The 27,905-nt window shown below is 40.9% G+C and overlaps 1 protein-coding gene across 1 annotated transcript in view; it reads left to right on the top strand.

Moving 5' to 3' along the window:
- The window catches only part of LOC144532794 (heparan-alpha-glucosaminide N-acetyltransferase), a 28,261-nt gene extending 3,462 nt beyond the window's left edge, over positions 1–24,799 (top strand). Inside the window, exons 5-18 of the mRNA XM_078273729.1 lie at positions 815–933; positions 2,864–2,871; positions 6,157–6,248; positions 9,215–9,291; positions 10,129–10,159; positions 10,256–10,416; positions 13,247–13,359; positions 14,049–14,170; positions 14,745–14,868; positions 14,964–15,050; positions 16,704–16,781; positions 20,003–20,073; positions 21,175–21,287; positions 24,574–24,799. Coding sequence (XP_078129855.1) covers positions 815–933; positions 2,864–2,871; positions 6,157–6,248; positions 9,215–9,291; positions 10,129–10,159; positions 10,256–10,416; positions 13,247–13,359; positions 14,049–14,170; positions 14,745–14,868; positions 14,964–15,050; positions 16,704–16,781; positions 20,003–20,073; positions 21,175–21,287; positions 24,574–24,755 — 1,378 coding nt within the window. The 3' untranslated portion in view covers positions 24,756–24,799. The remainder of the gene's footprint in view (positions 1–814; positions 934–2,863; positions 2,872–6,156; positions 6,249–9,214; positions 9,292–10,128; positions 10,160–10,255; positions 10,417–13,246; positions 13,360–14,048; positions 14,171–14,744; positions 14,869–14,963; positions 15,051–16,703; positions 16,782–20,002; positions 20,074–21,174; positions 21,288–24,573) is intronic.
- Positions 24,800–27,905: the final 3,106 nt, after the last annotated feature.

The following is a 27,905-nucleotide window of genomic DNA, read 5'->3' on the forward strand; positions in this document are numbered from 1 at the left end:
GTGGTGGCATCCAATGATTGCATCAGCAGTCTGCGAAATTATTTACAGGGCTGGGGGAGTAATCCTGACCTGCTTTCTAGACCTGAGTGATGCCCTCCCTTAAACTACCTCCCCAGGCATCGATCTGGAGCCATTTTGGGGTTAATAAGACCTGACATTCCAATATTGATGAAAGGGCTCATTAAATCTTCAAAGCTGCATGTCCTGTGGAAACCTCAGCGGGGATGTTAACTAAAGGAGACAGTCGACATATGTATAAACAATCAGGACTGACAAGACACCAGGGCAGATTTTTCCATTTGGGGGTCACCTGTAAACACGGTGCCAGAGATTGGGTTGCAACATGACAAGCCTCTGGTGCTTTCTCTTGCCCTCTCAGAGGTCTGATCTTGGGCTTCCTAGATCAATGCTGAGGTCTCTAACCAGACTGTGCTGCTATTGATTTCCTTTTCCCCTTTGAAAAAACACTCCAAGTGATAGCTAGTATGTCATCCCAACAGTGGATCAATATAAGCGTGTAATGCATGTTTTTGGGGCCCTGAAACTGGAGCTGACGAGAGGACAGAGTTATGTCTGCAGACACTAGGTGGTGCTCCTGAGCTTCATAGGTGTTGATCTAAAACCATCAGGAAATATATATATATATATTTTATATATAGTCAGGTCAAGAGGAAAACAGCAGCAAGTGGATGAAAAAAGTAATTTAATATATGCTTCTAAGGAAATATAATTTCAAATGGGATCAAATAAAAACCTGCAGTTTTATGTGCTTTTAAGGAAAGTGTGTCTCAGTATTTCCCTGTTTTGAATGCAGTTGGAGTCAGACGTATGGAGAAGGGGGTCATTACTCTGTTTGGATCCAGATGTCTGAGGCTGCCAGTAACCCCAGCTGCACCGACGCTGTGGATAAAAGACCAAACAATGCACACCTGCGTAAGTACACAACCCTGATGAAGAATACCGGATGATGACATCACACAGTTCACACACAGTTTTAAATAGCGGACTGAAAGTGAACCCGCTTGCTGTGGTGAGACACAGCGACAGTAAAGTAACCTGTCCACACTCAGGCCGAGCCTTTGATCCACTCTCTACTTAATTGAGTCAGCAAAGAGAAGAATCACTCGGCTTGTCCACGTCTACTGAGCAATACTCATCCATCTCCTGGGACATGATGTGTATTGATCAGATAAGATGTGCTTTCTTGAAAAGGAATAAAAGAAAGGCTTTTCTGTTTGTTTTGAAGGCCTGGCTCTGCGCGTGGAGGATTGTGGGTAATACATTAGGGAGTGTGGAAGGATTAGGTCGTAATGGGATTTTGAAAGCGTCTCCTTCCATAATGTACACTCTACTTAACAATATTGCAGATTATGTTGTAGATCAGACTTTTAAGGCCAAGTAGCCATTATCCAAGCAGATATATGGTCAGTGTGACGGCACCCCTCACAGTATGATGAGCTTCCATTAGCTCTGCAGACCAGTGATTGTACAAACTCCCCATAGGACTTGCTCAGCTTAAGTAATGGTCTGGTCAGCAGCTCAAGACAGGTTAGAGTTGCCCTGCTAGGAAATTTCAAAGTTTACTTCAGCGTCTCAGATTGATCGGCTGTGGGGCTTCATGAGATCATTTGATGGGTGTGGTATGTTTCTGTGCAGCTACTATCAGAGCTACCCTTTAATCATGTTAGTACTGTATTCTGCATTGTACCACAAACCACAAGTCACCTTCTGAGGCCTTAATTCTCACAAAGAAATCCAGAATATCGACTGGCATCAAGTGTTTGTTTGACTTTAGCAGATGTATCGCTGAACTGAGCTTAATCTAGTTGTTTTGAAATGCATCTATTCATTTTCTATTTATTCACCTAACTCATAGAGCGAGCATGGCTGTGTGTCATTTCACTTCATGTGCTGAGAGCTTTATGGTGTTTTTATAAGTGGGCAGCAGAGATGCCAGGACTTTCCTGAGGCGATTAAGTGACCACTCTTTGTTCAGAGTGGATGTCATATTGTGGATTCAAGCTCAGGTTAAAATAGCTTCTTTTTGTTTGTTGTTCCACCAAAGACAAACACGTCACGTACTGGCCCCTTATTTCCTGTGCTTTGACGCAAGAAGACTGATATCTGATATCTCTGATATCTCCTGAGCCTATGTGTTATAGCTTTGTTATCAGTAGCACAGCTGTAAAATTTCTGCAGGTGTTGATGGCTGAGCAATAATGTAGCAAACTTACATTTTTGCATAAAAGAAAGTATAATCGGATTAAGTGGTGTTCAGCATCATTTATGTTGCATTAATGTCTATCAACATACCCTTTTTGTCTCAAACAACGAATCCATAAGCGTTACCCCAATCTTTGTTCTATGATCTGGGTAGATTTCATTGTTTCATTGGCAATAAAAGACACCTCAGCTGCAGTATTTGTGCCCTCTCGTACTGTTAAACCTTATCTTGACCTTGCTTCTTTCTATGATGCTTTCTCACAGAACAGCTCTTCCCTCTGTCCTTGTTTTCTTGTCCTTCCAGCGTAGCCTTACATTTTCCTTTTTGTGTATGCCTGCAGGGTTAGATTACCCAGATGGATCGACCAATAGTTTTCCATTAGGTCCTTGTTTGTCACTTGAGGGATCCCCTTTGACACTTGTTGACTGACAGAGAGCCACAAAGAAGTCCAGAGGCGAAGAAAGCAGACCCTTTGGACTGCTAATCAGGCCATTTGTCCCCAGTCAGATCCTATTCTGATAGAGATGTACACAATAAAGCTCCTGACAAGGACTTCTTGACAGAAAGACTATGACGGAAGGTGGTACAGTCTGATTACACAATGTCCATTTGTAAACATTTCCTTTTCTTATTTTCCAGCTCTTCTGGTGGGAGCTCTCTCTCTGGCCATAATTGCCCTCTTATTCGTTGTGGCACCCTACATCTACAGGTACCTATATGTTTTTTTACATCACCCACGATGAAAATACCATCCTACACTGAGAACTCTTCCATCAGAACCAGGCAGCTCAAACTTGTTGTCCCTTTAACAGGAGGCGTTGTACGTCAAAATGTATTAAGACCATTTGCTGCCAAGGCCCACAGTACTCAGTGGATAATGTAAGTAAAGTGCTGCTTCTAATGAATGCATTAGATTCTTAATAAATGCAATGCAGACACAGATGAGTGATTTGATTGATTGATTAGATTTAAATCTAATCTCAATATGTTCAAATGAAGCATTAAAACCATAACTTTATTCATGGATAATGTGCATATGAGAAACATGTATGGAAACCTTTGTTTGAAAAATTCTTTATCCTTGTTTGTTCCCTTAATTCTTAAATTTTCCTAGAATTACTACACCACCTTTATTTATTCACTGCAGAAAAGTATTGGCTTTATGCTTTCTCTGTAATCGTAAACATTAAAGTTGCCTTAATCCGACGGAAACATTGCATTATTTTTATTGGCTAACTATGCAGCATGAGATGCATACCAAAATTGCTCTGAGACTCCATCAAGACGATTGGGAGACACTAATGGAATGATTGATACAAATGTTAGCAGAGCCAATTGTACAGCAGACTTACATGGAAGCTATAGAGCATTGTATCCGTCCAATGATCTTGCTTGATGGCAAGAGCTGCTGTGTAATTTTGGTGAGCATGAATGGCTCCACTCATTCTTCCAAGCAAGATGTCTCTGTCTTCCATATGCTGTCTGGATGGCATGCAGATCCATCATCACATATTAGTGCTGGTGTCTTCCTGCTCTGGCTCTTCAAACTGCTGCATGGAGGCCAGCGAGTCAGGCTAATCCAACTGAGAGGGCAATAGGCCAGAGTCATCTCAATGCTGCCTTCACAGAGAGAGGGAAAAAGAGGCGCCGACACAGCACAGAGGATGACCCAGGATAGAAAGATGGCCAACATCATTTTAAGGAGTTCTGACCCATATGGCAATTGGATTTTTGGTTTTGTCAACATTTTTACAGGACAATTATAGTTATGTAAAATTTTCAAACAAGTTTGCATTACAGTACATATACTCTATACTGTATATTTTGTGGTTGCTACAAGTATATGACATGTGTTGCCACGTTTAAATGTGTCTCCTTCAACCTTTCCACTTTTTTGGCTGGACTGTAGGACCAGCCCTATAACCTCAAAACTTTGTCCGTCTGTCTCTCTGTCACTGAGTCACTGAGTCACTGAGCAATGGAGTTCCACCATTGGTCTGAGTGAGTGATGACGTGAGTGTTGGTGTTTCCCCATTGGCCTGCTCCTCTCTGTCGCTCTCTCTTCGGACACAAATGAATGTGTGGAACAAGTAGGCCTATGTAATTTAGGAACAACAATCACAAACAGTAATGCACTCACCAGGAGGTATTTGTGCACAGATTGTAAATGGCCATTAAAGTGTAGCGCTACACATACCTCCTGCGTTGGGCGCCACAGCGGTCAAACACCTGCCGACAATATTTAGGTTCCCACCTTAATAACTTTAAGTTACTTCTAAGTAACATTAAATACACTTAAGTTAAGTAACCCAGACCAATAACTTGTGGAACATTGCCTGATTACATTGAAAAGTAGTCCTCAATTATTTGTCTCAAACCGTTTACCTTTACCGTGTCATGTGATATGCTACTTTAGTACGAAACAAACAAATATTACTGGGACCACTACAGATGAACATTTAATATCTATATTCACATTAAAGATACCACCACTGACTATCCCTGAAACAATTTGGTCACTTTAGGCACATTGACAATACACGCTACAGCTACATACTAGGTTTCTATCTAGTCTGGTTAATCGTTAAAGTACAGAGGGTACAACAAATAATGTGACCACTTCAAGAGAAATAACTTTATTACAACATAATAATAATTAATCACTGCTACAGAAGAGGGTAATTTCAAGCGTAATGCCAATTAGTAGAACTTGTCAGTTAAAAGAGGTCTTGTAATCAGCACTTTATATTACTTATATTACTTTATATTTAAGCATTCAAAGCAACATGAGGCAACTAAGAAGGCTCCTAAGAGACAAAAAAAGCTAAATTACATAGAATTATCACTCGCGTCTGCAGTTACACGCAGTGCTACAGAGCGTTGTAATGTCTTCCAAATCATTGTTTTGGTTTTCCTGTTTTGCTTCAGTATTTCTGTTCTCGTCGACCTGAATTCCAGCAAAAGCAGGCAAAAAGCTCTAATAAACCCACTGCACGCTACCTACTCGCCACAAAAAGACCGACAAACCATAGAGGACCATATAGCAGCTAAAGAGCCAAATATCTTTCTCAGGAGTTGGTGGAGACGAAAACAAAGATACAATTAAAGGGAATATGTCTCCAAATGAATGTTAATGTTGCTGCGTTAATGCCTTGCCTTATCAACTTTATGAGGCAACCTTCAATTTTTTACACTTTGTTCCACTGCCCCCAATTGGCCAAAAAAACAGTTAATATTGCTTTAATACATTAAAGGTCCTATGACATACTGCTTTTTGGATGCTTTTATATAGGCCTTAGTGGTCCCCTAATACTGTATCTGAAGTCTCTTTCCCGAAATTCAGCCTTGGTGCAGAATTACAGCCACTAGAGCCAGTCCCACAATGAGCTTTCCTTAGGATGTGCCATTTCTGTGTCTGTAGCTTTAAATGCTATTGAGGAGGAGAGGGGGGGGCAGGGTGGAGGGTGGGGGTGTGGCCTTGACCAACTGCCATGCTTCGCTTGTTTTCAAGCCATGATGTCTCTCTCTTTCTCATGGGTGGCCCAAATTCTCTGGGCGGGCAAAGCAGAGAAAGTGGAGATAACCTTGCTCCTTATGACGTCATAAGAAGCAAGATTCCAGATCGGCCCATCTGAGCTTTCATTTTCTCAGAGGCAGAGCAGGATACCCAGGGCTCGGTTTACACCTATCGCCATTTCTAGCCACTGGGGGACCATAGGCATGCCATGGGACCTTTAAACAAATAGTCTTGAAAAGTCTAACAAATGCATACACAGATTAACTGCAACAAAGAGAAATAGCAGTCACAAGTTGAAACAACAGGGATTCAACATATACATACAGAAGTGACATACAGTAAGTTAACAAATGTTGCTACCTTTTCAAACAACCTTGTATAGCCTTCTGACATTAGTTTGTCTACCCTCTAATAGTTTCTACAGGACGGAGCACAGGCTTGTGAAGCTGAGCACAACACCACTAAAGCTAAACCAACACGTCTGCGCTCACTGGATACTTTCCGAGGGTATGTACGCCATCAACAACCATCCTGTTTATCAGTCTATCACCACATGCGGCCAGTTCACATGCTAATTCTTTTTGGAGCAGTCTGAGGCATGATAAAGAGCTACAGGCCCAGCATAATGAATAATTACATGGGTCACAGTCTGGCCACAGTCTCCCCCAAGCTTTTTTTATCAGGCGGTATCGCTTTGGGCATGATTTCTGATACAAGTGCGTTTGGAACAGTGTGTTTCTGTTGGACAGGAGTGATGCATGTGATTGAATCTGGGCTCCCTGCTAGCCTTAATTGTGGCCTGGGGGTAGACACAAAGCAAGCCTCTCTGGAAACAGGATGCTGGTGTGGCTTTGACCTCCCCCTTGCCAAATAATTGATGTAATAATACCGTCAACATATCAGCACACATCCACACGGCCATAGATCTCCTGCCAAAATGGAGAGCGAGAGGAAATCCAGCAGCACCGAGGCAACATCCAGCAGACAATTGGCATCTTCTCCATCTGTGGCTTCCCAGTCCATCTGAAACCACCGTGCATATGTTCTGAAATACCACATTGTTTTATTTAGTTTGCGAGCTGAATTGGTTGAGTACAAAAAGGCTACATTTGGATTTGAATTTCCCTTCAGTTACACTGCCTGCCTCAGTCCTCCCAATCTTATTAGCTTAAATATCGCTCTGGGGTTACAGATACTTGTCACATATTGATGTCCTGATAGGTAATACTGGAAATTCTCATACCTGACAACACACTTAATCAAACTGTGACTCAGCGCTCAAGATTAACGCTGCGTGTGCCTCCTCAGCCCTGTGACTTATGATCCATACTCCCTGATAAGTAACAACTTTCTGCAGAGAACAGACACATCATCTACCATAAATGCTGAGACATTTCTGAAGGCAAAAGGCTTTTCTTCTGAGCTGAAAGGTTTTTCTGATCATTGCTCAGGCTGCGGTGACATGATATACAGAGAACAGTAGCAGTATGGTTGTAAGTTCATTTTACTAAAAGGATTTGGATTTTAATCTTGTGCCTCACTGCTGAAAGCCTGTCGCCGGATTCCTTACTGTTGAAAATCGCACCGTCAGTAGTTAGCACTGCCATACAACAGAGGGAACTATTCTCAGTTCAATTTAACACCAGGTGGCTGACTCATTCTGTACCTTATTTTGACTAAGCTTCAATTTCTCCTCCGATTCAGTTTCAGATATGCTCTGATGTTTGGCCACAAAAAAAGAGCCTTGGCATTTCCACTCAAGTAGTAATATATTATGACTAGATTGGATGTCTGTGTATTTGATATGGCCAGCACAGTAGGTAACTCAATACTCTGCAGTGATAGAGTGTAACTATCCATTTGCAACGGGGGGATGTATGAAGCTTACACTCGTAATTGGTAATGCATGTACAGTGATTCAAATCAAAGAAGTCCATAAGTGTCTCTTAGCGAGTCATAACCAGTTGTCACTGCTGCAAGAAAGACACGTATATCTGGAATCAGTTAGCTATACATCACAAATGCTGATTCCCAGACATGAATTAAGTCTATTACTGAAGTGACAAATGCTCAATGAAGAGCTTCACTGGGTAATTTACAACTTCAACCTGATTAGGAACCAAGAAACAAGCCTGTGGTGTTTCAACCTGGACATTATCTGGTATTAACATAGTTGCAACATAAAGCAAAGTGATCTCAGTGCACATCATATTATTAAGCACAAGTTACTTAGTTTCCCTTAATCATAATGAGCAGGCAGTAGTGACACACGTGTGTGGCATTTGTAATGTAATGTGCCTAAAATGGAGTTCTCATTCACAATCAGACACCGAAAGTGTTTTGATTTAAAAAAGATGGCCAATAAGCGGTGATATTGCAGGGATTTTCACCAAGTCTCATCTGGCAAGTGATTTACCTCCGTCTTTGTCACTATGGCGACTAATGGATTTGTTCGTCAAAATTTAAATGATAGCCTGCATGTGTGTGTGTGTGTGTGTGTGTGTGTGTGTGTGTGTGTGTGTGTGTGTGTGTGTGTGTGTGTGTGTGCGCGTGTGCGTGTGTGACAGAGAGAAAGAGAGAGAGTACATGGACACATGCAGCAGGGTTTACTCTACTTTAATAGCCCTTTTGAGATGATAGTGGCTGATTAAAATCTTGTATCAGCAGGTTGGGGCTAAAAGAGCAGTAATGGCTTTGGTTCACCTCTTAATCGAATCTAGGCAGAAAAACAAGAGGAGGCAGAGGTAGATACAGTGCATCTTATCAGACAGTCTTGTTCTTAGAGGTTGTCCTAATCTTGTTATGGCTCTTAAAGACCCCCCCATGATAATATTTTTCTTTCTTTTCGATTAAATTAAGCACAAATTAAAAGCATAAATTCAAGTATTTCGGATGGTAAAATGATTGAATTTGCCTCGGAGCACGACTCTGTAGCTGCTTGACCAATGCAACCATTTACATTCCCTTGCAGGTTTGGGTTGTGTAATGGCCCCACCCATTTTCTGACATACAGCTCAAACACCTCTTTTCCCTCCAGTGTCTGGTTCAGTGAAGCACTCCATCACGTGTGCTGTGTTTCAGCAGCTTTGGCCACTGCTAAAGTATAAAGTGTATCATATATTAGACGCAAAGTCTTTAGTCAGCACTCCTGCTCGAGGAGATCCAGAGGACAAGTGTTCATTTCCTGAGTGATTCATAATGCTTAGATTGCATTACCGTGCATTTGGAGTGTGACAGAATAAAACGCACCTCCTCCGGCCTCTTTGACTTTAATTCAAAGTTTAATATAGTATCAGATGTGTCAGTTATATGGTAAGAAAACTGTTCGATACTAATGTGTTGTGCTATATAATAGTTATACAAGTTTTAACCCATATTTCCATCATTCACTCTACTGCATGACGGTCAATCCAATTATAACTGATTTACCCAACAGTGTATAATAGTGCTTACTCATTGTAGTGTCTTTGTAGGTTTGCACTGACAGTGATGGTGTTTGTGAACTATGGTGGAGGAGGCTACTGGTTCTTTCAACATGCACCGTGGAATGGTTAAGTAAAGTATAAGACATGCACAATTTCTGCTATTCAAGTAGATTTAATAGCTGAAAGGACCGATGGCTCACAGTCTGCTTCATGGACGGAGGAGATACATACTGTACGCCTTTTTTCACATTAAGCCAGATATAAAATGAATGTGTAAACTCAAGGCAATTATTCAATGGCAGCGTTCTCCTCATCATGTCTGCAGCATTTTCTGACCTGTTGTCACTAATTATGATAAATGCAGCCTCAGACCAAACACACAGGATGCCATTCCTCACATGAGCCAAATCAAAAGCACAATCCATAGATTTTTATTATGTTATTAACAACCAGGGAGGAGACGAGAAGGAGGAGGGATGAGTGTTTAAATGGCAGCTGGCAGAATATGGGAGGGCAGTGAATGCGTAGCACTGGCTGTCCAAAAGTTAAAGAATGCTGAGTCCCTTTTCCTGATGTAAATAAAAGTTTTTTTTAAAAAAAGAAGCAAAAATGTCACTGCAACTTTTGATGCAATCCATGTCATTGTTTAAGGGTTTTCTCAATTTAAATCTTATAATAGCTTCTTTGCCACATCTACAAGGGTGTATTGATTTCAGGGGTGGTTTGATTAATCTTCTCTTTGCTGCTGTCACGGGAGTGTAGACATGTATTCACCTTTTCAAAATGGAAAGTTAATGACTGAAGCAGAACTTTATGGACATAACAGTGTTCCTAATTTACCTCTTAGTCCTTTTGGATTGTAGAGATTAGAAAAGGGCAAGAACTGTGAACTCTGTGTAACGGCATCAAATTCAAGTATCTGTGTCTATTGATATTAATGTATGCCTCTGGATTTGTTGCAGGCCTAACTGTGGGAGATCTTGTTATGCCATGGTAGGTTTGGTACAAGAGCACTGTTTTAATATGCACACGTATGCACAACTTTGTACAACACTTTGTTTAACACTGTAATACTGTTGTTTCTTCTAGGTTTGTGTTCATCATTGGGACTTCAGTGGTGTTGGCTTTCAGATCCATGCAGAGGAGAGGAGTTAGCCGCCAGCAGCTGCTGTGCAAAATCACCTGGAGAACAGTCGTCCTCCTGATGCTCGGCTTCTGCTTTATCAACTACTCTCCAAGAGACGGAGCACGTAAGTGCAAAATATGTACAGTGGCACATAATTGTTAACGGGAAAAATAAGTTGTATGTGGATGTGCTTGTTCTGTACTTTTTGTTTGTTCTGTACTGGGGAAACAATTAAAACACAGACGCTGGCATGTCTAATAATATGTCCACTTGTTACATGTACTGCACTTTAAATCATTAGCACCATCGGAGAACAGAAAGAGGCTTTTCTCGTGTTAATGCACCTGTAAAACAAACTGCATTTGTGATTATATTATGTAATGCCAAAAAAGTTTGACGCAGATTCTATAAGAAGTATTTTCAAGATTTATTCCATATTATGTCATATAAACATGCCACGATTAGTGGATTATTCAATCCCCAGAAAATGAATTGGCGACTGTTTTGATAATCGGCTAATTGATTCATTAAATTAAGTCATTTAAAAAAAGAAAAAAAATCTTGTTTTAGCATTTTAGTAAACTGAATAGGCTTGGGTTTTTGACTGTCGGTGGGACAAAACAAGACACGTGTTAAAAAAGAACAGAACAAACACATCCATTGTTTAGCTCTCATCTGGATATCCTGCTTTTGCCTTGCTTTGTCTGTCAAAGCACTTAGTACACTCAGTATTTGAAGGTGCTATATAAATAAGTTATTATTACTATTATTTTACCGTTTTATGGACCAAATGAATATTCTACGTATTGAAGAACTGATCAGCAGACTAATTGATTATGAAAATAATGACTAGCTGCTTATATATAATAATATAACAGCTTATATTTGGTATGTTCATACTCTGCATAAACTAAAAGCCTTGTTTACACAAAGACAAAGATGTTGTATGTGTTTAGATCCAGATGTGGGATTAACGCCAAAGCTGCAGGGCTGTGTCGGGGTTAAAGGAGGGGGAAGCAGGCTGAAAATCCCTATTTCCTCGTCCACCTGGGGATGCACAGGGCTCCCTTCACACATTAGCCATCCCCAGTGCTAATGGACTTTCCTGGGTAGATGTCTGCGTAACTGGGTTAACAGAAATATTGTTATTGTGTGTGCAGTCTCAAAATCCAGCACCAGGGGACCTTTAACAGAGGCAGACTGAGAAAACGACAAAAACAACCACTGCGGTAATGGACAATTACAAACAGATAGTATTACACTCTTCAGCCCCATGCAGCTGCTGAAGGGGCTGCTGCTGGAGCTGATCATAACAGCACAGTGACTTTTACCATAAACTGCAGCATTGCCCTCAGAATCAGAATCAGAATCAGCTTTATTGGCCAGGTTTGCGTAAACAAACAAGGAATTTGACTCCAGTTAATCCTCGCTGGAGTCAAATTCCTTGTTTGTTTACGCTAACCTGGCCAATAAAGCTGACGTCTCCAAGGACGTCCTCGGCAGTTAAGTCGCACGGTTTGATATAATAAGAGAATGGAGTCATATCGGCTCAATATGTTAAACAGTTTCAATGTCAGACGAGAAAGAAGAAGGTGTTAACCTTTGACAGAAACTGTGAGTCATTTCAAATAAACGCTGCTACGGTTAGATGTCCAAATCATCGTCAAAGCAGTGACCTTGAAGCTGTAATTTTGGTTATTTTGTTTTTTATGTTGTCACTTCAATGAAAGACGTACTGTACACACTGCTGGCACCACTGTTGGTTTAGATGGTTGTGAAGCACTTGATTTAATGGATTTTAAGTTCACATTCCATTAGATAAACTCAAATTTCACCAAGCTAAAAACATGGCTGTTTCTCTTGAATTCTTAAATGTTGAAGTTTTTGAAATTTAAAAATATTCTTTAGCTTAAGGCGACAATGTGTTTTCAAGATATCGCTGACAATTTGACAGTGTTCAGATTCATCGAGTAGCGTTCAGAAGATGTTCAAATGAGAAAAACCCTCTGTTTGAAAAGTTTTTTGGCTCAGCTATTTGCTCTACTCTCTCTATGGCTTTATTCCATTCTGCTCACTTCTACCATATAATCATAATTTTTTTCAATCTATCACTGAAAGTGCTCGGAGATGGGAAGTAGACAGCAGAGCTTTCGCTTCTTAAATGTTATTGAACGTCAAAAGGGATCTCAATTTCACACACAAAAAACCTACATAAATTGATCAGAAAGTGAAAAAAAAGTATGCTACAGTTTCCTGCAGTTCACCTTAAAAACGTGACTTTGAAAATGATTGTTATTTAAGTGACAGTGTTGTGGGGGGACAGATACAGTAAATGATCTGGGTGGGGGTGTAACCTGTAGATTTAACAAATGTATCATAAGTAAGAGCTTCCCCTTTTCCTGTGAAAAGAGAGATTTCCGCCCCTTATTTGATTTGTCCAGATCAATGATTGGGATTACACTGTTTTCACAGCACTTTGTGCGGCAAAGAGGTTTTCAATTAACTAATGTGTAGATTACCATCAATCTCTCAACCACAAGCCAATCTTATCCTCCCCAATCTGTGGAGACAAAGAGATAACTGGGAATCTTTGATTAGCTTCCCACGTTCTTCACATGTCCGTATCCTGAAGGCTGACACCATTTCCCAGTGTGCCGTGCTGTCCATCATCCTGATTGAGAAGAGCTTCTCATGTCCTATACTATCAATTTCCTGATTAATAATTTGCCTTAATCAGCAGGAATAGCTTACGCCACCAAGGTTTATCTGTGCCTGTACCTGAGCTGTATGTAAGCTCATATATTCATATGGGTTTTATATATTAAATTATTATTTATAATAATAATAATTATTATATATATATATATATATATATATATATATATATATCATATATCATCGGGTATCAAGGCACGCATGAGTCTTCATGTTGTGTGTTGTTGACTGTGTTCCAGTGTCCTGGTCCTGGCTGAGGATCCCTGGAGTGCTGCAGCGTCTGGGCTTCACCTACTTTGTTCTGTCTCTCCTGCAGACTTTCTGGGGCCTGAAAGAAATCCCACTGAGAGCGGTGAGCAGCTCTGTCAAGTTCACTTTAGTCTGTCATTACACACCAGGAAAGTCTTGTCTGAAACAGCACATTTCTTAACAGCTAATTCACTGTGTGCACCTTGGATTCCTGGGTCCATCTTTGTCATTAAGTGTTTTTCTTATTGCTGGGATAACATACACTACCGGTCAAAAGTTTGGGGTCACTTAGAAATTTCCATTCCACTCCATTACAGACAGAATACCATCTGAGATCAGTTGCATTGTTTTCTTTAACCAGGGCAGCAGTTTTCATTTTACATTATGTGCTTCGCAAAAGGGTTCTCCTATGTTTTCTCAGTTAGCCTTTTAAAATGATATCAGATTAGTAAACAGAATGTGCCTTTGGAACATTAAATGAATGGTTGCTGTTAATGAGCAATGTAGATATTGCATTAAAGATCAGCCACTTCTTTCTACAACAGCCGAGAACCCTTTTGCAATTATGTAAGCACATAATGTAATCTGAAAACTGCTGCCCTGATTAAAAAAACAATGCAACTGATCTCAGCTGGTATTCTGTCTATAATGGAGTGGAATGGAAATTTCTAAGTGACCCCAAACTTTTGTCCGGTAGTGTATACCAAAGTAAAGTTTCCTGTCAAAAAGATGAGCAGTTTTGTACCTGAAGACTGTTTTACATTAACAAGATTTGTGTGCTGTGTGATGCAGAATCACTGGTGGAACCCCGTCCAGGATGTGGTCCTTTATTGGCCACAGTGGCTGATTATCATCCTGCTGGAGACCCTGTGGCTTTGCATCACTTTGCTCATGCCCGTACCCAACTGCCCAACGTAAATCCAAGCATGTAACCGACCGAGTCCGATCCACTCATTAATCCACTGTACACATATGCTAAACGTGTAAATCTCTCCATGCTGAGATAATATCCAGTTGGGGCTGTTTCACTGCAGCAGAGGTGTTAGTGTGCATGTTGTGTTGCTGGTGTTATGAACTGCTGTGATTTATGGGCCTGTGGTGGATGCTTCAGCGGGCATAATTAGCCAATCTCAGTCTGTCATGTGCAATAAGAGGAGCGGAGGCAGAGGATCCATCTTCCTCGCTCTGCGTCTTCTGTTCAGTGCTGCTTTTGTGTGTGTGTGTGTGTGTGTGTGTGTGTGTGTGTGTGTGTGTGTGTGTGTGTGTGTGATTTCCCCATTTCTGTGACCCTGCATGGCATCAGTGTTAGAATAGTATGAGTTGAAATAGTAGCACTTACTTTTCTTTCAACAGGAGCTTCCTTTGGTTAATTTTGTCTCATGTTCCTAAAATTGATTTTTGTTTTGTTTTTTGGAGCCTAGCATTAACAACATACTTTAAAATAGATTATTCTTTGAATACTGAGTATACTGTATGGTTTGCTATCAGAGGGTATTTGGGAGCTGGTGGAATCGGTGATAACGGTCTTTACCCAAACTGCACTGGAGGCGCAGCAGGATACATTGATAGATGGATGTTTGGGGATAACATGTACAGATACCCCACATGCAAAGTAAGATCTGTTTCACACACACCATTCATTATTTTACCCATCTGTCTTAAAACCTTGCAGGTGGAATTAAAACAACCTTGCTTGTTTTTTTTCAGGAAATATATCGCACAACACAGCCCTTTGACCCAGAGGGGGTTCTGGGTACAATCAACTCCATTGCCATGGGATTCCTGGGGATGCAGGTGAGATGGATCATTTATTTCTCCTGTATGATTCAACAAGTTGTACAAGAGTATTTCTAATATTTCAGAATTGTTTTAAGTGTCCATGAAATAGGATCAATGTTCTTCATGTTACTGTATTTTGCAAATATATAGTTCAGTTTAGTTAAAAGGTTATTTATTGAATAATTGTTACTCTCATTTTAAATTCACATTTAAAGAACTCTCAGAGAAATCTGTATATCCAATAACAGTTACAGTCTGTAAGGGTCAATCACAGACTTCACCATTTCCATACAAAAAATGTTAATTACAAGAAAACTGTTGCCAGCAAGTAACCTGGAACAGTTCCCGGAAAGATATGTAAGTTTAGTGTTTCATCATTTTTTTCATTACTTTGAGCAAACAAAATTCCGTTCACCTTCTTTGTACTTGAATCTCAGCAGGTTTAAAATGGCTAGGTACTACTAGAAGTAAGTGAGAAAATACTGTATGTTTTTCTGTGATTTGGGTGAACCGCCCCTTACGTCCTCACAAAACTGGCCTCTGATTGGCTGAAAGCAGCAGCTTCTTTAATTCATATTGAACCAAACTCCTTCAGTAAAGGCTTACTGATCAAATACAGACAGCAACAGATATATAAGATTCAATCAATAGTTTTAGAGACAGAAATCAATCAGAACCATGTGTAACTATGACCTTAAAGGGAAAGTTTGGATTGTGGTGGAGTGTGGGGCTGTATGAGGTACTTAGTCAGTGTATTACCTACAGTAAATGGCGGTCAGTACGTCCCCAGTTTGGAGAAGCAGGCAGGAGTACCACTGCCTCGATCTGTTAGTTAGTTAGTGTTATTTGGGGAATCCAAACTAACCATTTAAAACACTTAAACATTGACTAATGGACCTCCTACAACCCCAGTACAAGAAATCTGAACTATCCCTTTAATCGGAATTTCTTGCAATTACTCCATTTAACATTCATATTTGTGATTGAACAGGGACAATTTAAAATGTCTATAGCAGAGCGTCTTTACCTAAACGATCAGTGCTAGTTTTCTTCATAGATAAGACGTTAATAAGAAAATATATTAGGCAGTGAGACTGCAGTTAACTCTGTACTTAAATGAAGGTTATGTGAAAGACTCTTTCCCGCCTTATTGTAAGTGCACAGCTGCCCTCCTTTAATTACAAAATGTTGTCAAAAAGGGAGGAGAGAGCTTTTGATCTTTAGACCTGAGCCTCTGATGGCGACTGTGTCACTTATAACCATTTGTGTTGTGGGAAGTAGCCATGCAAAAGCAAGCACATTGCTCAATTCCCTGTGGGCGGTTAGCACTGAGCCCGTCAGTCAGCGAGTCTTAGACGACACACCAGGTGTCCGCTGCCCTCCTCTGTGCTCGCCCATGCTAATGTCCTCAGCTGAAACATATTTATCATCACCAAATTAATCAGAGGGTGTGGATGACTTACACGCCACATCTGGCTCAACAGGATAGGAGAAATGTGACCGCCACGTCAGGGACACGGCATTGACACCAACATCCCAGGCCTATTTGGTTACCCAAGGGCAAATACATGTACACACCGGTGGTTGGTGTTTACATGGTATTTCTCATTAAATGTGGGATTGAATGAGCTGCGGTGTCTGTGCTTATCTCTGTCTCTTTCTCCACAGGCAGGGAAAATTATCATTTTCTACAGGGGGGCGAACGTCCGCATCCTCTGTCGATTCCTTGTGTGGGCCGTCATCCTGGTACGTTACATCATGTGGAGGTTTTGAACACAGTTGGTGTAGTAAATGAGCATAAAAGTCCATCGATAATTTAAAACCAAGACAACAAATCACTTAAAACCTCATTCTGCTTCTATGACTCACACAGAGCTGAGCACTTTTATGGTCTTGCTGTTTTACTTTGCCTCGCAGGTAAAGTCTGTCGGTATTAGTCATAGCCGTCCAAGCCATTCATTAGCAGGACTTAGTGGAGGACATGTGTGTGATCTCAGTACAATTAAACAACATTCATGTGTGGCTGTGTTTCCAGGCAGACATTGGTATCCAGTGCCTCAGGAGGATACTGTCTCTCATTGCCTGTGTGCCTTGAATGTGGTTTTAGATTGTATACTGCAATCAGTAGCATCTTATGAAAGCATGATAAATTCATATACCCGCACACTAAATCTCAGCAAACATTTACAGACCATTCATACAACAGTATGGATCCAGTGGTATAACAGAAATAGATTAAAGTCCATTCAAACTCAAAATAAAAAGATATGTTTCTTCATGAATCTGCTTAGATAGCATTTTAGGTCATATTTGTTTTGGATCTGTGTTCATTCTGGGTGGTCTCAAAACACAAGAAGAGGCAAGCTGGCTGCTATTTTATTTAGAGGGGGGATGTGTCCCACAGGGAGAAGCCAAGTGTTATACGAGACGGTCCGTTTTGCATTTCTAAACCTGTCACAGTTAGTCTGTTCTAACGAGATCGACAGATATCCACGTAGAATTTGACTTTTCTGAACTGTGCTTCACCACTGTTTGTATGTACATATAGTGAGATGCTGCAGAGATGTTTGCTGCTTTGCAAAATGGGGTTAGTAGGAGCCTGCATGCTGTGGAGGCAGACATCCTGAACGGGCAGTGCCGTGACCTGAAGCGTTGATGGAGCTGGAGGAGCTGACTGCATCACTCAGCCATTGAAGTCGAACTGTGCAGAATGAAAAGAAGGAGCCAGTAGACACAGCTAGATGAAAATGCACAGAAACAGATCCTGTCCAAAAAGTTTGAAGTTACATTGTTGTTTACAGTCATGCTAGCAACTCTGTGAGGCTGCATTTAGGCACAGCGGTGCTTTGAACTAAAACTAACATCAGCAGGCTAATCACAGTAACAATGTGCTGTACGTTTACTGTTCATCATTATAGTTTAGCATGTTAGCATGCTAACATTTGCTAACTAGCACTAACTACAAAGTACAGCTGAGGCTAATGGGAATGTCATATGTTTAGCAGATATTTTGTCATAAACCAAAGTATTACTAAAATGAATGGCAGCCCATCCTTTATGTAAGACTCAAAACTACAAATGTTGACCTCATGGTGGCACTAGAGGAAAAGTCAGCGGCTCACCAATGTCTTTAAGATTCATCATCTGGGAACCATGAATATCAGTAGTTGTCAAGACTTTTCACAAAAAGCAAAAGTGTCAACTTGCTGGTTTGAGATACATTTCACAACAATCCATCAAATAGTCTGGACCAAAGTGGTGGACAGACAGCATGGCTGAAAATAGCAATTGCAAAAACAGAAATGTTGTACACAATACAACAACAGTATATTACTAATAAGGTTGTAATAGGTCCAATATAAATGTACTATATCCAATATAAGAAGTCCAAGGAATGGGTCTTTTGTGTTTGTGAATCAGAAAGAGTCCTGCTCATATACTTGAGAATTGAAATTCTGTTGTGAGAATTGAATTTCATTAACCTCAATTCTTAAATGACATATCTCCCCATTATGTCTCCTGGTGTTGAATCTTATTGACTATCATTGTGGAGCAAGTGACTGGAGGGAGGTGAAATAAATTAGATCCATTTGGCTTTTCCCAGAGGCACAGAGTGATAAAGTAACATAAGGAAATAACATATGAGGAAATAAATAAACGGTAAGCTTTTATGTTTTGCCACTGTATCACATGGTTCACCGGTTAATGCTACATGGATGATGTGGATGCTACTCAAGATCACGATGTTGGAGACGTTATATTCAGGAGCATACTGTGTTTAGTGGTGGATCAATACAAGGACTTAGAATCCTGTAACTGAAATAGAGAATAACAATAAAATAGATTTTCTCACATTGCAATGGTTTAGAAAGAGAGCTCGGCTTTTTTTATTGATTCTGGGAATAGATACAGACCATGTGTAAAGTATGAAAACAGCATATTGTCGTCACACGTGTTCTGCTGTATATTTATATTTGCTTTCCACAAAAATGTTTTCACCACCATAGAAAACTAAATTAGTTTTAGTGATTGGCCTGCTCTTCCGATTGACTTTTCTAATACGATTTTGCCTCAGAGGGGAGGCGGTAAGCAGAGCTGAACTGCCTCTTGTTTCAGACATGTGCTCTTGACATTAGCAGGTCTCCCCAGGTTAGGAGGGAGCTCATTTCTGCAGGCACCCAACCACAGGATTGATATTATGCACAGGAGGTTCACAAAGAACCAGAAAGTGTTGACACAGTAAACGACAAGCTGGGTTTTACACCACAGTTCACCGTGGTGGGTTTTCTGCGGCGGATTGATATTCAGGGGCGGCCATGCATCTTCCTCCTAATAAACAACAGCCCCTGTTAATTAAAGTTCAACGATCAGGCTCCAGAAGTGAGAGATTGAAATTGAGCGATTGCCCCACATTCCAGCCCCATCCCACATCCTGCTGCCTGGATAGCCTGGAGACTCAATCCAGCCCCAGCTAGGCTATTTCCACACCATTGATTCTGTCATCTATACACATGATGGATATCCACCTAACAAGCATGTTTTGATTCTGATCCACTGCCCTGGGTTTCTCTCTGGAGCACAAAATGCTTCCCCAAGTATCTACTGTAAATCACATGTAAAGGTAAATAGATGAGTCAATAAAAGCTATTATTGATGAAGAGTTCATGAGATCATACACAGTTCCTCTGGATTGTGGTTAATAAGGCTGTGGAGTCTACTTTAAATGGGTGTGACTCTGTAGGTTTCTGTCTTTGAGGAGCACAACATTCCAGTGTGGACGATTCAATTGCAGTGTTTTCAGTCCGATATTGTGTGTGCGACTTGATGGACCTTGTTCATCTGACTTTCAGATAATCGGTTAATCTGCCTGACTGGCTTGATTCTATTTCCCTCACCTTTTAGCAGCCCAATACTGCTTGCTTTATCGCCCTCCATCGATTTGAAATCTGTTTCATTTCCACCCTTAGGGAATCTCTGCAGCCATCCTTTCTAAGTGCACACGAGACGAAGGATTTATACCTGTCAATAAAAACCTTTGGTAAGTGCTTCCTGACCCTCTAAATCCAGCCACTTTTCCTCACAAAAGAAAGGATGGGTTTCCAACAGGCACAAATCAAGGCTGCTAAAACACACGTTTACTTACCTCTAACGACAGCTACCACTGTAAATAATCACCCGCTCTGTTGGGAGTGTGAGGTGGAGCGGTTATACATCCTCCCAACATGATCACTCTTCCTTACGGCCTGGAAAATAAAGGATGCTTTATCCTCTCTACTCACTCACTACACATTTACCAGATCTGTGTGATGGAATGGGATCAGTCTCTGGAAAAAGCATCTATATAACCAGTGTAGTCTAACCGCTCCCAAACTATCATATGCCTTTTTGGTAAAACAAGGCAGGGCATCTTGATTAATGCTCGTAATGGTTTTGCATGAAATGCAGTGCAATTACTACCTCAAACGTAAATTACTTTATGACCTGTGCATTTGTTCCACTCCCACATTCCCCTTAATATGATGTGAATCATTTTAATGTTGCAGCAGGAAGAATACCATTTCATCTCTGATGTGTAAGCACATTCTTCATGATGTTCCACAGGGGCCCCCGCTAACGCTGTGCTCATCCCTCGCCATTACCTGCCTGGCTTTTATAGGCAGTTCATAATACACAGGTTATTGAGCTCTTGAGCACGAGGCCCTGCCTGGATGTCTAGAAGTAATTAACTCCCAGCTAAGAGTCCTTTTTGGCCTCACTTCAGCTGAGATAAAAAAATAAAAATAAAAAAAAAAACAGCCCACTGCAAGGAGGCTCCAGGAGGCAGCCATTTTATGTCAGATGATATTACATCAAACATTCTTGCACTTAGGAACAGACAGGGACATGGCTGGCTGGCATGGCTCCACGGGGCACGTGCCAAGGATCCACTGCTGATGCTTTAGACCAATCCAGCAAACTGTCCCGCAGTTTGCTGGATTGGCTCGAGACCCCTGGGTGTTATTTATCTGCAGTACAGGAATGATGGACTAAGTGTTTTTACACCCTTGTTCTCACTGCACCACTAACATTTTAGTGATGCCCAGATGTACAGGGTAAAATGTTGCTGTTGTAAAGTGTTGCTGATGGTCTGTTTCTCCAGGTCGTTGTCCTATGTGATGTGTACGGGCTGTTTCTCCTTCCTGCTGCTGGGAGGCATGTACTTTGTCACTGATATCAAGGGCTGGTGGGGTGGACAGCCATTCATATACCCAGGTACTGTATATATATACAATTAATTATACAATTCATTTCTTAAAGGTGCAATATGTAATACTGACAGCTAGTGTTTACTGTTATTGCTGTACAAATTTAAAATACTGGAGAGTCGTTGCCCCCCCCCCCCCCTCCCCTGACTTGAAGTTCACAGAGGTTGCCAGGCTGAGACCGCAGTATCCCCAACAATGTTGCTAGACGCTTGTCTCACATAGCCAGACATTACTTCACAGCATAGCTGAGTAGCTACCGTTAGATGCTGACTATATTGACAGTCATAAAAGCCCGTGCTCACGCGGAGCTCTGTACCCAACTGACAGACACACTTTTTGGGCTTAGAATTACGGTAGGAACCGCTAAAACCCCCACAACCTTGCCGTCTTCTCCAACCGACGGACAGACACACTTCCTCGGCTTAGAATTACGGTAGGAACCGCTAAAAATAACACTACCTTGCTATCCACTCCACCCGACCAAACACAATTTATTGGCTTATAATTACGGCAATAATCACTAAACACACTGCAAACTCACAGTCCTCTCTTCCCGATTTACAGCCCTCTTCTCTTGGCTTAAAATAACTCACTGTTGTCGGCTATGGCCGCTGAACAGGCTACACGTTGTAAACAGCCATGGCCCGCTTGCCTGGTCCTCCGGTAACGTTAGCAGTTAGCAGGGTTAGCATGGCAGCATTAGCCAGGACCAGTCGGGTTCACTTTACTCAATTGTCTCAATTGTTTTTGCGAGTAACCAACTCGGGAACTCAAGCTATATAATTCAATGTGAGTACACGAACATGAAACAACATGAAATGACATAAAATGCCTGTCCCTTGTAGCCGTGAAAAATTAGCCTGAAGCTAATGCTTATCTGTTCAGGAGGAAATTAGCCAACTTGGTGTCCTTTTGGGCTCTAAGCTGTCTCCATCTTTCAAATACATCTCCAGTATTTACCTGGGGTTTGTTACATCTCTGGTCACGCAACTGTTAGAAGCATGCCGTTTGTTTGCTGCTTTCATGGCTGTACTAACGTTATAGCTGTAGTGCGCTGGGTTTACGTTTTTACAGGTATATCTGGCAAACCGGCCTGGCTGTCAAACTGGGCAGTTGATACCAATACACAGGCCAAAACACAAACAGAAATTCTGTCACGGAATGAAAATTTCAAAAGGAGAAAATACTGGCATTAGCATTGTTGTCAGAAAAGATAGTGTTTCAACTTAGCATGTTCCATTAATATCTGATGACGCATTGGGGTCATTTGGGGATGTATTACAGAAAATATATTACTTATTGGACATTTAAAGCAGCTATTATTAACATTTGTATACGAACAATGACAACGGTGACTATTTGTAGTAATGTATTCGCACATAGCTGCACTCTGCAGTTCCAGTCATCACTGTTGAATGTTTTAACATCTTTCAGCTTATAGAGGGTTTTCACCGACGTCACGTTCTGGGTGGTAATGGCTGGATGCGCGGCCATATTGGAGGCACTCGGTGTAAACAACTGAATGGAGTAATGGAGTATTGTGCACTTTGGATACTTTAATATTTTATGTCTAAACAACAGAAAAGCTCATCAAAACACGTCCAAGATGCAAAGGCATGGAAGGATTTGGACCACAAAAAAGGTGCGATATTTTGAGAAATTACAGTTTACTGGCGGTGCAGATCCCTACAAGTTGGCTCCCTCTTCTTGGATCCATGGTGACCCGGTGATTCTTCCTTCAGTTGCATATCCCGATATAGTCAACTACCTGGTTTTCTCGCCGAGGCCATACACAGCGGAAGACCTTAAATCCTACAAAAGTTTGGAGGCTTATAACCAGATGGTGTGTGGATGGGTGAGGGAGACGCAGTACCAAGTAATTAACGACCAATGTGTTGGGAAGGCCAAAGTAAGTAATGCAATAACGTCTTTAATCAACCTAACCTTAACTTTATGATATCATTGTGATACTCAAGGGGTAGCCAAGTGACTCTCAATAGTTTTTTTCATTTCAAAGACCGAACAAGACAGAGTTTTCCCTCGTAGATCCTGGTTGAGCTTTGCCAACCACAAGCACCTCCTTTCCTCTGATAACGTCTGGCATTCCTCTCCCTGGTTTTTAATAACTTTTGGAAGTCGATAATATTCCAAATGTTTTTCTCGGTCTGACCTATTGGTACAACCTAAAACACGGCAATAATTAACCATTTTCCTTGACGCCGTTCGGGATCTACTTCAGTGCCTGTGCTTTGTTGTGATGCGGAGTACCTCCAACATGGCGACTTCAGGTCTGATGACGTGTCGTGAAAACCCTCTATTGTTTTGGCTTTCTGGCCTGTAACTTTACGGTTTTGGTTAAGTCTCACCCCCCTCATCAATGTTCTTTCCAGCTAAAATGCTCTAAAACCCCACTGTACACTGCCTGTCCAGCATCAAACAGACACAGAGCAACTAGCTGGTTAACATAGTGGAGCATTTAGCAGCTAAAGAGACAGATATTTCCCTCATGAGTTGGCGGAGAGCAAAACAGAGCTAAAAGGAGAGCAAATATTGAACTTGCACCAGGTGGCCAGAAACACAAGTCCAAATGAATGCTAATGTTGCTCCGTATCTGCTGGATGTGTAAATAGGTGTAACTGTTTGCTAACGAGTTTGCCATATCAACTAACAAGGTGATAATGCATCAGTGTTGTGTTAACAGCTTGTTTCTGCTGGCACAACATTTGGCTTTAAGCTAACTTTGCACTCGCAGTCTCCATTGAAGTAATTCGGGAAACAGAAATTTTGGTATATCCGAGCAAGCAAATACAAAACTCCAGTTTTTGTAGCTAACTGCAAAGAATCTGCTTCCAGGGTAACTTGCAGGCTAACCAAGCCAACTGTCTGTTCAGCTGTAGTAGTAACAACATTTAGTACCCATCATGTACCCATATATATTCTATATAAGATTCTGCTTCAACAGGGGTTAATATTACAAAAGTATCCTAAGGTCGCTGATCTGGTCCTGCTGTCCTCTGTCCTTTCTTTCAGTTATTTGTTTACTCTTGGTCAGACTCAGAGACCACCATTTGAGATGATTAATGTCAACTTTAACTTTATTTTAAATTATTTTGGAGGTTTGCACTGCTTTCCCAAATATACTTGTTTTGTCCGAATACAAGTTTTCCAAATCTCTACAGCGGAGGTGGTGAGTGCAAAGTAGCATGACTGATGAAAAATAAATAATTACCTTTAAAACAGAGGAGTCCTGTTCAATAACAACTTGTATGTATCTATGTTCCTCTCCTCCTCAGGGATGAACTCCATCTTTGTATATGTTGGCCACTCTCTCCTGGGTTTCTACTTCCCATTCAGCTGGGAGATGCGCTTCCAGGAGAGCCACTGGGAGTGGCTCTTCCAAAGCCTGTGGGCAACTGCACTGTGGGTGCTCATCGCTTACCTGCTGTACAGGAAGAAATTCTTCCTCAAAATATAAACCAGGATGATCATATGTGCCTTTTTCATTCTGTTGATGTCATTATCCACATAGTTTTCATTTTAAACAAACACTAAGGCATATCAATTATTATAACATCTGTGGGGAAAATCTGGCCTACTGCTCTTGGCTTAATCAGTTAGTTTACTTTTCAGTGATCTAAAACCTATCCATGTACATTTTAATGAATTGTAATGATGCTAAGATCCAAGCCATCTGATAAACCAAGCAGCTCAAAAAAAGTATAAAAATGTTCATCTATGAAACCCTTTAAATCACCACCTAGTTTCTGAAGAAGCTGTCTGGTCCACTGTCAGTGTGGGGCAGCTGAGGATTTATTTGATGCCACTTGTTTTGCGCACTGAATAGACTGATTAAATCAAATATACTGAGGTGGTACTTAACAAATTAGGCCGAGTGATTCCACTACACACCAGGCCAGCCATTATGAGTCTGTTGCCATGGCCACTCGTCTGTGTGTATGTGTGTGTGTGTGTGTGTGTGTGTGTGTGTGTGTGTGTGTGTGTGTGTATGTGTGTGTGTTTGTGTGTGTGTGTGTGTGTACCATCTGCTGTCCTAGTGACAGTACTTTAATTGGGGTCAAGATGCACAGCTCACAAAGGAGTGTCATTAATGGGACCAACACCTCTTGCACTCATTGTATTACAAAATCAGGGAAATTACACTAATCCAATTCATCAGAGAACAACGACAAACCGTCTCAAATAGCCTGAGCCAGTTACATGTTTTACATATTTAACACATAAGCTACTCGCCTACTGAAACAGGGTTTATTTTACATTTGGATTATAATATGTCCACATGGTTGACATTCGGGTTTAGTGATTTATTGATATTTTTTGTGTACATGACGCTATTGAACAGTGTGCCCTTAGCATCAGGTCAGATGGTGTGTACATCATGAAATGACCATCTAGTTAATGAAATGAAACAGCACCATGCTCTTCTTCCAGAGTGAAATCAGATTACACACTGCTCAGAAGCATAACATAATATGTAGTGGTTTTGGCAATTGTCTTAAGAACAGAAGTTGTTGTTGTTGTTTGATTCCCTGTAGCTGCATCCTGCCTTCTTGAACAGGACTCAAGTCCATAATTGCTTTCCCAAACTGCCGTGCCAGCAATGAAATGCATAGCTGCGTCTTCTTGAGATGAAAATGAAATCAATACAGACTCACCACAGAGGTCTAAAGGTATCTTTTGTGTGTTTGCATGCGATGATAAAGTGTTGTATTTAAATATCAGCATTTAGCTGACTCATTCTGAGAGACTTACAGGAACGGTGACAGCACGACAAGCTCAAAGCCCATTAGAAACATCACAAGAAGCTGTTAATAAAGAGCAAAAGGGTCAAAATAAGAATGTCTAGACTGCGAGGATAATGAATCCTGAATTCTGCTTATGTTTCAGATTGAATTTCTGCTGAACCTATTGTCAGAAAAAAAGCCCATAAGATAGCATTGTGGTGCCACATACTGTGATTACAAACCACAACATTTCCTTCTCTTTATTGATTAGCAAATGTCTCAGGATACCTATAGTCTGTCATATGGAAACTTTATCCCAAATACAATGTTCTCATGCAGACCGCTTAGCTTCTTATATCACATAATGATCCCCACACGCTCCCTTGATACAGCGGGCAGCATTACATTCATCCTCCTATATAGCATTGGTGAGTACAGTATCTCTTAATGTATTGACATCAGTTTCACAAATAAAGACAACATGATATCTGGAAGAAAGGGATACATTTCAGACCTTTTCTTGGAAGTTTTTAAGCAATAACTTAATTTTAAATTGATATACTAGGTTTTAGATAGAAACTTATACTTACGGGTGGAAGTTACATCAGTGTTGTGTGGTTAAGATTAAGAAAAAGACTGAATAAAAAAGCTAATTTGGATATTATTAGGCTTATTTTCAGTATGAGATCAGGTCCCAAGCCAGCATAATTCAAATTATTATACAGATAAATATAAACTGACTATAGATATTTCTTTCTTTTACTTCCTGCTGATTTCTTCCTCTTTACATACAGTATATTCTTTCTTCGGTAACACTTTACTTGAAGGTATCTACATAAGAGTGACATGACACTGTCATGAACACATTACACTGTCATGACACATGAACCCTAACCCTAACTCTAACCCTACCATAACCAGTGTCATGTCACTCTTACGTAGATACCTTCAAGTAAAGTGTAACCCTTTCTTCTAGTATTTTAGTATTGTATAATCTAGTTGATACAAATGAGACAAATTGAGTAAACCAAAGACAGCAGGTGCAAATATAATGGCAGTGTTTTCTTCCAAGTTGCTAGAGCTCCTGATAACCCCTGCTGTCCCCTCTGCAGCCCAGTGAGCTCCAATGTTTTTGCTCCCTGCAGAGACATTGATTGGAAAGTGATTGCTGTGTGAGTGACTGGTGTCCTGCCCCGAGGCTGCAGCGATGCATCACTCCACACCATCCAGTCACAGAGAGATCCTTTACTTGAATGACAGCCTTTAGCCCCGGACATACACTCAAGACCTGAGAGGGGAAAAGGTCCCACAGAGTTTGACCACAGTCACACAGCTGGTCTCAGCTGATTTTGTTCTGACACTTATTATAGAAACTGCATGTCTGCTAGTCAGTTGTAAAGTCTTATCACTCCATATGGTGTTTAGATTCTGCAGCTCAGCAGTGAAATGGTTCATCGTGTAGCCCTGCTACCTCCCCATAGGCAGGAGTTCATCTGATGCTGGACCATTAACTGAAACCCTGTTCTCTAATGATGCTGTCTGAATCCACTGAAGTAAATATTTGAATGGCATCGGTGCTAGATGTGAAATAATGATTATTTCAAAATAAAATCCATAGCCTACATAAATGATTACAAGTGTGTTATAATGCAGCAGTGATTAAACTGAACACACATGATACCCTTTTTAAAAACAGTGCCTGCACCTTTAAAATGCATCATTACACATTATATGATAATTGTGGATAATTTGTTTCCCCCGCAGAGTGTTAATGAGGTAACTGACCTGCTGTTAAATTATTCTCTTAAATTTCCTGTAGATGCTGTGCTGCGTGCTGCTGCGGAAGCAGCGGGGCAGTGAGTAGTGAAGCAGTGAGCCTCCTC

Source organism: Sander vitreus, chromosome 17 (assembly GCF_031162955.1).
Source record: "Sander vitreus isolate 19-12246 chromosome 17, sanVit1, whole genome shotgun sequence".
Taxonomy (NCBI): Eukaryota; Metazoa; Chordata; class Actinopteri; order Perciformes; family Percidae; genus Sander; species Sander vitreus.